General features: G+C 60.7%; 1 protein-coding gene across 4 annotated transcripts; it reads right to left on the bottom strand.

Annotated features, from left to right (window-relative positions):
• Nucleotides 1–1,508: 1,508 nt before the first annotated feature.
• On the bottom strand, nt 1,509–8,702 carry CCNP (cyclin P). Of its 4 annotated transcripts, XM_089318751.1 has the most exons (7): nt 4,625–8,702; nt 4,372–4,557; nt 3,220–3,309; nt 2,987–3,142; nt 2,387–2,545; nt 2,166–2,317; nt 1,509–1,747 (listed from the first exon to the last, which is right to left on the bottom strand). In XM_089318751.1, the coding sequence occupies exons 1-7, from the start codon at nt 4,628–4,630 to the stop codon at nt 1,564–1,566; spliced, it is 933 nt and encodes a 310-aa protein (XP_089174877.1). In that variant the 5' UTR covers nt 4,631–8,702; the 3' UTR covers nt 1,509–1,563. The 4 variants fall into 4 exon arrangements, 3 of the variants coding, with proteins under 3 accessions (XP_089174877.1, XP_089174876.1, XP_089174878.1); XM_089318750.1 differs by having other exon boundaries at nt 2,166–2,545; XR_016224512.1 differs by lacking the exon at nt 1,509–1,747 and having other exon boundaries at nt 2,178–2,317; nt 2,387–2,661.
• Nucleotides 8,703–10,806: the final 2,104 nt, after the last annotated feature.

Below are 10,806 nucleotides of genomic sequence, written 5' to 3'. Positions count from 1 at the left end.
GGGGCTGGGACATCAGGCACTAAACGTTTTAGACCCCACCGTGGCTGGGCCCCCAGTTCACTCGGGAGATAGCTCAGGGCCCAGACTGACTTCCCAGAGTGGGCTAGCCTGGGAAGCACAGGCAGAGGGGCCAGGTCAGATGGGGGAGGCCCGTGCCCCCGGCTCAGCTGGTGGCGCTTGGCCCCCTGCGGGATAGGCAAAGCTTATGGACAAGAAAGAGGCGCTTCCTGCCCTCGCCGACTCTTCCCCTGGGCGAGAGAGCAGGCCGGCCCCCGGCTGCCTGAGCATCCCAACACCAGGAGTGCAAGAGCGCAAACGCGCCGGAAGCCTTCCGGAGCAGGACGGAGGGTGAGCGAGCTGACCCCACCCTCCTTAGCCTTGGGACTTGGCCAAGTCCCTTCATCACCCTCCACCTGGACTTGCCTGCGCGGTAGCAGGTGAGTTGGCTTCAGAGCGACTGCAGGAACGGATTTACATTCTGTATTAATATACGCCATGGCGGTAACGCACTTAGCACAGGGCCTGGCGCAGCGCTGGGGCATCACTGTCGTTAGATTGAGACGCCTGGCGCGGACGCAGCAGCTACATGCGGTCGCTGAGTGAGGGTGAGTGAGGCAGGAAACGCAGAGCCTGTATCTCTCCCCTCCCTCTGCCCTCTGCCCTCCCCAGGAGGCCCCACCCAACCGGCAGAAACACAAACCCCGCACCCCTACCGGTGCAGTAAAGAGCTTTTGTAGAGTCACCCCCTTCCCCCAGCATCCGGGAGTCCAACCTCGCGACATTGAAAGCGTCCTCAGTGAACTCGCACCACCGCCTTCTTCCCTCCACCTGCAAACCCAGGCTTGATTAGCAACCGCCAATCACTCACGCTCCGCAGCCTAGACGAGCGTGGGGCTTTTACAAGTTGGCTCCTAACCAGTGTTCCCTGACTGGTAGATGTTCAGGTAGGGACAACTGTGGCGAGCTCGGTCCTAGGGTCCTAGGGTGAGGCAATGCTGAGTCTTCTAGGACATGTCCCAGGGGCCTGGCCCTGCCCCAAGCTTTTCTTACATACTAACTCACCGCGGCACCACGATGGGGTCCGTGCTGTGAGGACCCTCGCGGGCCAGCACAGGTGACCGGCCGGGCTTGTACAGCTGCTACTCAGGTGGCAGCAATATGTTTACAGAATCCCAGCGCTTCAGCTTCGTTTGAGATCTGAAAATCCGGCAGCCTCAGGTAGCATCCCTCCCGTCCGGGGCGGGGGTGGGGGACGTTCTGTCCCCCAGGGTCCCGACCCCTCGCATTTCCTCGCCCACCCCGACAGGAACCCCAGCTTCCTGTCCAGGGGCGACGCGTGGGGAAGTCCGCCAGCGCCCCCTCGCGGAGGCGTCCGGAGTTTGCGTCTCCACTTCCAGCGACCATTCAGGGACTTGATGAGAACATCCAATCAGAGACCAGAGAGACCGGAGGGACCAATCAAAAGCAGGAGAGGGGGCAGGCTTTCGACCAATGAGGACTGAGAGCGCTCAAAATAAAATTTTTTTTATTGAGAGGAGACAAGAACACACAGAGTTTGTTTCTTTACTGGGATCCGGCGCTCTGCGGGCGCCCAGGTTGCAGGCGGCAGAGCAGGCGCGCGGCGGCGAGGCTGGTGCCCTGGCGCTGGGGCCGCGCGTACTTCAGGAAGACGGCGGCGCGGCCGGGCGCGGGGCCTCGGAGCGCGGCGCGGGCCATGCATGGCTCCAGGGCGTCCAGCTCGGCGGGGCTGCGGCGGAGACGCAGAGGCTGAGGCTGCCCGTCCTCCACCGGGGACCCGGACAGGCAGGAGGGGAGTACGGGGCCCGGGAGGCCACACTGCACCTGTGCTCCCCGGGCGTGACTGGGCTACCGCTCCTACGCGGACGCGGGGCTGGGATGCCGTGAGGGTCTCCCAAGCCCCGGGGATGCTCTATCTTTCGCCCTAAGGCAAGGGTGGGGTCCCTGCGTCTGGACAAAGGCGCACCCCCAGAGAAAGGCCGATGGGCTCTCACGCGCAGAAGGGTCAGGCGTAGGTGCCCCACCCCCCACCCCGCACAATGAGCACCCAAGACTAAATGTAGTGTAAGACAGGAAAGGCAGCGGCCGGCCAGGGGCACCGCCGAGCGCGCGCGGACCCCATCACAGGTGTTCCGCCAAGGCCGCACCTGTAAAGCGCCGGCTCGGGCCTGGAGCCCGCCCCGTCCACCACGCGGTGCGCCAGGCTCAGAGCCGCAGCTGCGCGACGGCCCGGCTCCCATCCCGCGGCCTCAGCTTCCAGCAGGGACAGCTCCAGGAAGTAGGTAGCCAGCCGCGTCACCTGCCGGCGAGGCGGGGCGAACGTCAGGCCCCGCCCCCACGCAAGGCCCCGCCCCCTCCGGGCGCGCACCTGGGCGCTGCTCCCGGCCAGCGCGGCCAGCAGCCCGAGGCACAGCAACGGGCCCGGGTGATGCAGCCGGAAGTCCAGGCAGCTCAGGATGCGGCGCTCGGCGCGCAGCAGCTCGGCCCGCGAGAAGGACCAGGCGCCCAGGAGGCAGAGGAACTCCGGCTGCGGGTTGGACGGGGGGAGAAGAGGTAGAGGTGCCGTCGCTCTGGGGCCTCTAGTGCCTGCCCTGGAGCACGTGGGGTCGCTTCGGCCCGAGTTCCAGACCTCAGTTTCCTGTTCTGTAAAACGGGGACATTGCCTTGTGTTCCAAGACGTGGAGGGGACGCGCTGCCTCAGACCTGGGCCCTCCCACCACCTACTCCCGGTGTAGCTGGGACGCTCCGGTCACCTCTGCCTCAGTTTCCTCACTGGTTAAGTTCCAGTAACCACGGCAACCACGTAAGGCTGCCAGGCGGAGCAGCCGCCCTCCTCTCTGTCCTGCGCCCTAGGAGCCGCTGCCTCGCGCAGGCACGCGGTACGGCGGCATCCGCACACGGCAGGTGTCTAATAGGTAGCTGCGGCCAGGTCGCCCTCCCAACCGCCCCCCCCCCACGCCGGAAATACCTCGGGAAGCACGCACTCTTCCATTTTGCACGCCACAAACAGGCAGGCCACGCCCAGCAGCTGCAGGCGGCGGAGGCGCACTCGGCCCGCGCGCAGGTAGGAATCTAGCAGGTGCACAGCCAGGTAGAGCGTGTCCCCCGCCAGGCCCAGGTACTCCTGGGGAGGGGCACGGGTGACCACTGGGGATCCAGAGGGCGACATGGGCCCAGCCCTGCGTCCTGCCCGGTACGTACGTGCACCTGGACCAGCCAATCCACCACCAGCGCACGCATCTCCGGGGTCACAGGGTGGGGCAGGGCCCTCCGGGGCAGCGCACGGCACACCTGGGGTTGGGCAGGGCCAGCCTCACAATCCACACCTGTGCCTCGCTCTGTGCCCTGACATCAGCAGCCTCCTGGCACAAGTTGGCTGTCCCAGGAGCCACACAGGCAAACTGGCCCCCGTGTCTCAGTCCCCATCTGGAGCCCTGGGCTAGTTCTGGCCGCCCCCCACCCACTTTGCCAATGTGGAGGCCCCTGACCCCTTGGCCTTCTGAGTGTCTCCCTCTGGGTTTGCAAACTCCACTCTTGCCCCTCTCCCCGTACCTAGAAGGCTCTTCCAAAGACTGACCCTGTCTGCCCAGGGAACTCCTCAGCTGAAAACCCTAACTCCTCTCAGACTCTCCCAGGCCTCCTCTCTCCCCGAGGACGGAGGATCATCTCGTCTTCCCTCCTCCCCACACCCCAGCCTTTTGGCTCTAGGCTGCCTGAGCCCATTCCTGCACAGGACCTCTGCGCAGTTCCTCTCCCTGACCCAGGTCTTCCCCCACGTCTTCACGCATTCCAGTCTTAACTGGAGCTTCCTTGCCTTTGCCCATACCCCTCTCCTCACCCCATCACTCTCTCACTTTATTTTCTACCTAGTATCCCCCACCCCCACCCCAGGACATCCAGTGCGGCCCCAGGCTGGTTGCCCCGCTAGGCTGTCCACACCACTGTCCATATCTCGGGTGTAGCCCAGCTCCAGATGAGGCTCGGGTTCAGGCTCCAAGGCAGCACTGGCAGGTGCTCAAGGAGCCCAGCCCCGCAGCCATGTCCCAGCGCCGGGCTGTTTCACGCAGGTGCCTGAGGGCCACGTGGCCGTCTGTGATCACAGACAGTGGTCGCTTGTCTGTCTCCCCGGAAGAAGGCTGCGTTGCTCACCCCAGCTTCCCCAGTGCCTGGAACCCGCTCGAGGGCATTTGCTAATGAGTAGGTGGCTAAGTAGGCCAACCAAAGGGCTGCAGACAGCCAGGGGCGGGGCGGAAGGGTTTCCAGGCGCTCACAGTCACTGCGCGTGAGGGGCAGGCACGTGGGCTCCGGCCTCATCCGCACCGAAGCCGTCGGCTGCACTGCGGGACCGCTCACCATGACCTCGGCGAAGATGTCCCCGGCGTACTCGAGCTCTCCCTGCAGCCCCAGCGTGCTCAGCGCCTCCTCCAGCCCCGGCGGCGCGCACGGCCCCGTCGGTTTCTCCGGGCGTCTTGGGGAGACCCGCGTGCTCGCGGGGGTGGGACCATTCCGGGGCTCTGGATCAAGGGAGGCACAGGGACTCTGCAAGGGACAGGGGGTCAGCGCTTGGAGGGAGAGGTCCGAGCCGCGAGGGGCCCCTGTCGCTCACCAGCATCCTCGAGACCCGCGTCACGGACGAAACCAAGCGCCGACCGCTTCTAGCAGGAGAGAGATCAACCCGCGGCGGGTGCTTTAAGTGCGCCTGCGCGCGTCCGCACGGAGGGCCTCAGCAGGTGCATACGCACAGGTGAATGCTAGGCCGGCAGCAGCTGAAGCCAAACCCTCGTCCTGCCGCTCTGAGCCGCTGAGCCACACTCTGCCCAGCCCTCGAGACTATTTCAAAGCTTGGCCAACAGGGCTGTCCTGGGGATTTTCTGAGGTTGTGTTGAAGGGTCCAACGCAGAACGTGATGTAAACGCTCTAGACCCAGCACCTACTAATCAGGGCCTTCGCACTGGCCATTCCCGCAAAGGCGGTCGGATCTCCCAGCGCCGAACCACCTGTAAGGGGCTCCCTCAGCCCCCGCCGCCGCCGCCTGCAGAGTCAGCGCCGCGAGCGCTTCCTCTCCCTCCCCGCTCACTGCCCTCTTAGCCGCCCCCATCCTGGCTTGAACGTCAGCCCCACAAGGACAGGAATTTCTGTCGTGGCTTTGTCATGGTTGCATCCCCAGCGCCTAGCACAGGGCACGCTAGGTGCTCGGTCACTACTCGCAGAACGAATGAGCGACAGGGTTGGACATAATTTAGAGCCGGAAGTCCAGGAGGGACTCTGAGGAGGGGACACTGGAGCCAAACCCCGAGAGGACCCAGGGGGAATGTTCCAAGCGGTGGGCACAGCCTAAGCAAAGGCCCTGAGGCGGGAAACAGGCTTCACTATGGGTGAGCCCTGAGAGGTCAGAGAGGCTGGGAAGCGGGGTGGGGATGAGGGGGACGCTGGGCCAATGGCTTCCTGTCAGACAGTAAAACCCCAACTCCTTACACTGGCCACAGCGTCCTCCCGCCCCCTCCCCTCGCTTTCGGGACCCTGGCCTCTCCCTGGTGCTGACACCTGAGCCACGGGCCTGCCTTGTGGCTGGTGCAGGACAGGCATCGAGGAATGAAGGGACTGGCTTTGGTCTAAGCGAGCTGCCCCACAGGTCAAAGAGGGGAGCTTGAGGCCTCTCCTGCCCCCACCCCTCCTTGCCTTGGTCTTCTCTGGGGAGGGGAGAGGGGAGAGGTGGCTCCTGCCTTGGGGAGCAGCAGACGACGCTGGGGACCCAGGGAATCTGCTTCAACAAGTGAATGCTGGAGCCCATGGGAGGCGGACAGGTGCATGGGAGCCCCCTACAATGCTCCCAGGAGGGCTGGAGGCTGGGCAGGGACTGACACAGGCACTGAGCGCCATCAGCCACCACTGAATTCCAGGGCAGGCTGCTGCCCCATGGTGGCGCCACTGAGCAATGCTGGGACCACATTCCAGGACAGAGCAACAAGGTAGCTCTGCTGCGGTCTGGGGGTGTCAGGTGTGGCACTGTCAGAGGACAGATGCACAGATCCACGCAGAGGTAACCGTGAACCTGGTAGGGCTGCGATGGAACTGGAGACGAGACGGTGTGAATACATGGCTGGCGGGTAACACATGGCAACGGGCACCTTGCGCGCACTCGTGTGTTCCCTCGCCTGGCCCTGGGAGCAGGGACAGCCCAGTGGGGATGAGCACAGCTAGCGCCCAGACCTTGGTCGCTACACTCAGCTCTTCCCTAGACACAACCGGGGCTACTGTGCCGCCACCTGTGTTGCCGGCATTCCATATGGACACTGGTTTGAATTCTGGTCGCTCCACTTCCAGTCCAGCTCCCTGCTAATGAGCCTGGGAAAAGCAGTGGCAGATGGCCCAAGTGCCTGGGCCCCTGCACCCACATGGGAGACCTGGATGGGGGTCCCAGCCTCCAGGCTTTGGCCTGGCCCAGCCCTGACTGCTGTGGCCATTTGGGGCATGAATAAGTAGATGGAAGACCTCTCTCTCTTTCTGTAACTCTGCCTTTCAAATAAACATCTTTTTTAAAAAGTGAGCAAACACTAGACAGGACCCTTAAAAGCGCCTCTGTGCAGCTGGAGCCCTGGCCCAGACCACGTTGGTCAGCACGGGGTCACCGCTGGTTATGCGACGCACTGGCACTGAGGTGCTTCCTGCTAGGATGCTCTGAGGGCACAGCACTTCTGGGTTCTACCAAAAAGGGCAGGGCCACGACCTCAGGAAAACGTTCTGCATTGACCCCGACCGTGAAGTGTGCAGCCACCGCCACGCAGCACACGCCTGGGCTGTCCCCACCCCCCAAGGACGCTAAATGTGCTCTATGGTGAGCACTTCAGGGTCACTTCCTGACCCTGGCAGAAACCCTGGATCAGGACAGCCAGGAAGGCAGGCAGGGAGGGAAAGTCGGCGACCAGCGAGGAGACGCAGTTAACCGCGACGTGGAAACGCCGCGGGGAGCTCCGGTGGAGGGCGCACTGCGTGGGTCCTCGCCTAAGGCTGTCATTCTCGAGATTCACCCACATGGGGTCCTCTCTACCCCACGCCACTCCCCCAGGACCCTCGCTGTCGCAGCCAAGGAGCCGGCGGGGGTGTGCATGTGAGCTAACTCCTCGGCTTCTCCTGTGCCGGATCCACCCTCAGTCTCCGTGTGCCCTAGGCTTCTCCGAGCTGTCCCCAAAGTTCTTAGACTTCGCAGGTGATGAGCCGGGCACCTGGGAGGACCCGCCCACCATCCCCAGTCAGACTGGGGTACCTGTTTTCAGAAGGTAGACCGCAGGGAAGGACCTGTGGCCGTGACGCCCTATCGGGCACTCACGGCTGGTAGGATTCGCTTTCTACGCTGATGCCAGCCCCCGCCAGGTTTCTTCACTGTAAAACCACCCACAGCCTGCCCTCTGGAGAGCTCACCCCAGGGCCAAGGCCAGGCACCCCTCCTGGAAGGCAGTGTCTACAGAGGTCATTGGTATTTTTCATACCAAGGATCTAACAGTACAGGTGCATGGATGATTTTACACTTTGGGCAACATCTAAAACTCTGCTACACACTTGGTAGTCAACTGGCTGTCAGCTTTGGCCACTGTGCCCCTTTCTGCTGGCTCCTGGGTTCTGCTGTCGTACCCACCACTGAGGTGTTGTGTTCTGATTTTTCCAAAGCAGCTCCTAACTTCCAAGACGCCCCAAGCTCAGCTTGCAATATGCTCTTCTACAATCATCTTGATAGTATTATTATTTTTTGAACAGGCAGAGTGGACAATGAGAGAGAGAGAGAAAGGTCTTCCTTTGCCATTGGTTCACCCTCCAATGGCCACCGTGGCCAGCGCACCGCGCTGATCCGATGGCAGGAGCCAGGTGCTTCTCCTGGTCTCCCATGGGGTGCAGGGCCCAAGCACTTGGGCCATCCTCCACTGCACTCCTTGGCCACAGCAGAGAGCTAGCCTGGAAGAGGGGCAACCAGGACAGAATCCGGCGCCCTGATCGGGACTAGAACCCGGGGTGCCGGCGCCGCAAGGCGGAGGATTAGCCTAGTGAGCCGCGGCGCCGGCTCTTAATAGTATTTTGAGTTTTGAAAGTTTTCTAAACTATGTGAACCATACCTTTTTTTAAAAGATTTATTTATTTACTTTGAAAGTCAGAGTTACAGAGACTGGTTCACACCCCCAGATGGCCCCAACGGCCAGCTCTGACCCGGGCCAAGACCAGGAGAGTGGAAGTCCATCTGGGTTTCCCACGTGGGTGGCAGGGATCCAAGCACTTAGGCCATGTCCCGCTGCTTTCCCAGGCACACCAGCAGGGAGTTGGATCAGAAGTGGAGCAGCCAGGATAAAAACTGGCACCCATATGGGATTCCGGTGCCACAGGTGGTGGCTTTACCCACCGCACAATGCCGGCCCCAGACCTACTTACTCATGCTTATTTATGCCTTCATTATATGAAAGGGGAGTGGTAGAAACAGAAACAGACACAATGATCTTCCGATCTTTCACCCTCCGATTCACTCCCCAAACGCCCGCAACAGAGAGAGCTGGGTCAAGCCAAAGCCAGGAGCCCACGGCCTGAAGTCATCATTGGCTGCTTCCCAGGTGCTCATTAGCAGGAAGCGGGACTGGAGCAGAGGCAGCACTGTCCCCGGCACCCCAACACGGGATGGGAGCGGCTCACCCTCGCGTGACAGTGCTCACCCTGTGCCGTTTTTGAAAGCTGACACGTTAAAATTCTGGGTTGGGGGCGGTGCTGTGGCGAAGCGGGTAAATCCTCCACCTGCAGTGTCAACTTCCCATATGAGCGCTGGCTCAAGTCCCGGCTGCTCCACTTCCGATCCAGCTCTCTGCTATGGCCTGGGAGAGCAGTGGAGGATGGCCCAAGTGCTTGGGCCCCTGCACCTGTGTGGGAGACCCAGAAGCAGCTCCTGGCTTTGGATTGGTGCAGCTCCGGCCACTGCAGCCATTTTAGTGGTAAAAGAGCAGATGGAAGATCTCTCTGTAACTCTGCCTTTGAAATAAATCTTAAAAACAAACAAACAAACAAAAAACACACAGACATGGTAAGTTCAGATCAAGGAAGGTTTATCAAAGCATGGATGGTATCAACCAAAAAAATCCACAGTAAATTTCTGTCCACGGGGAGCAGCTGGGCTCTGACCTCCCCGACACCGCCCAGGAGTGGGTAAGAGGAGATCCTCTTACCAGCGACCCCGCACCGTGGGTGAGGCAGCAGCTGAAGGCAGGAGCAGTGAGACATGGCAGGATCCACCCCGGGCCTGGCTCTCACCCCGAGGGCGGGTTCCAAACAAGGAGGGAGGCTCTGTTCACGACACAGCATCCATCCGCAGGGAAAGGCAACACCCACACCCGCCGCCCTGGGCCTGCGCCCATTTCGACTTTCTTCCTCTTCTCTGTTTCACTTATGTTGCTCAATGTACACACGAACCAAACTCAGGAATTCTTAAGATACACACTGCAAAACCCTGGATAACCTACTCAAAAGTGGTTTATTTTTTTACAGGCAGAGTTAGACAGTGAAAGAGAGAGACAGAGAGAAAGGTCTTCCTTTTTCCATTGGTTCACCCCCCAAATGACAGCTATGGCTGGCGCTGCACCGATCCAAAGCTAGGAGTCAGGTGCTTCCTCCTGGTCTCCCATGCGGGTGCAGGGCCCAAGGACTTGGGCCATCCTCCACTGCCTTCCCAGGCCACAGCAGAGAGCTGGACTGGAAGAGGAGCAACTGGGACAGAATCCGGCGCCCTAACCAGGACTAGAACCTAGAGTCCTGGCGCCGCAGGCAGAGGATTAGCTTAGTGAGCTGCAGTGCTGGCCTACTCAAAAGTTTTTAAAATTTATGTATTTGGGGCTGGTGCTGTGGCATAGCAGGTAAAGCCGCCACCTGCAGTGCCAGCATCCCACATGGGTCCCAGTTTGAGTCCCGGCTGCTCCACTTCCGATCCAGCTCTCTGCTATGGCCTGGGAAAGCAGTAGAAGATGGCCCAAGTGCTTGGACTCCTGCACCCACATGGGAGACCTGGAAGAAGCTCCTGGCTTCTGGCTTCGGATCAGCTGTTCTGGCCTTTGCTGTCATTTGGAGAGGGAACCAGTGGATGGAAGACCTCTCTCTCTCTCTGCAACTCTGCCTTTCAAATAAATCAATCTTCAAAAAAAATGCCTACTTAAAAAAAATTTATGTATTTGGAAGGCAGATTGACAGAGAGGGATCTTCCATCCACTGGTTCATGCCCCAAATGGCCACAATGGCCAGGTCTGGGCCAAGCTGATGCCAGCAGCCTGGAATTCCATTCTGGTCTCCCATGGGTGGTGGGGACCCAAGAACTTCAGCTGTCTTCTCCTGCCTTCTCAGGCAGTTAGCAGGGAGCTGGACTGGAAGCAGAGTGGCCTGAACTCAAAAACTGGAGGCTGACTTTGCAAGCAGCAGGCCTACCCTTCTGCACCACAACACCAGAGCTACAGTCGCCTCAACACTGAACTGATCAAAACGTCACCGAAATTCTTCAGCCCCAACTGCCTCCTTGGGAACAGTTCCACAGAAATGAACAGCAGTACGTGTGACGATGTGTACGGATACTGCGAAAGCTCATGGAAAACGCAATTAAAAGTTTATTTTTAAAACCCGTACTTATCTGAAAGGCAGTGGGGGAGGGGGGGCATGTGCATGTGTGCCCACCCCAAATGCCCACAGAAGCCAGGGCTGGACCAAGCCGAAGCCAGGAGCCTGAACTCAATCTGGGTCTCCTGTGTGGGCGGCAGGGACCAAGTACCTGAGCCATCA

The sequence above is a fragment of the Oryctolagus cuniculus genome, chromosome 18, assembly GCF_051225735.1.
Source record: "Oryctolagus cuniculus isolate XC-2025 breed Fujian yellow rabbit chromosome 18, ASM5122573v1, whole genome shotgun sequence".
NCBI lineage: Eukaryota > Metazoa > Chordata > Mammalia > Lagomorpha > Leporidae > Oryctolagus > Oryctolagus cuniculus.
This window is presented reverse-complemented; position numbering and strand designations above follow the sequence as displayed.

Coding starts and splice junctions, on each gene's coding strand:
- CCNP (XM_089318750.1), bottom strand. Junction 3,310..4,371: donor ACATCTTCGCCGAGGTCATG/GTGAGCGGTCCC, acceptor GCCCAACCCCAG/GTGTGCCGTGCGCTGCCCCG. Junction 1,748..2,165: donor CCCGAGCCGGCGCTTTACAG/GTGCGGCCTTGG, acceptor TCTCCGCCGCAG/CCCCGCCGAGCTGGACGCCC.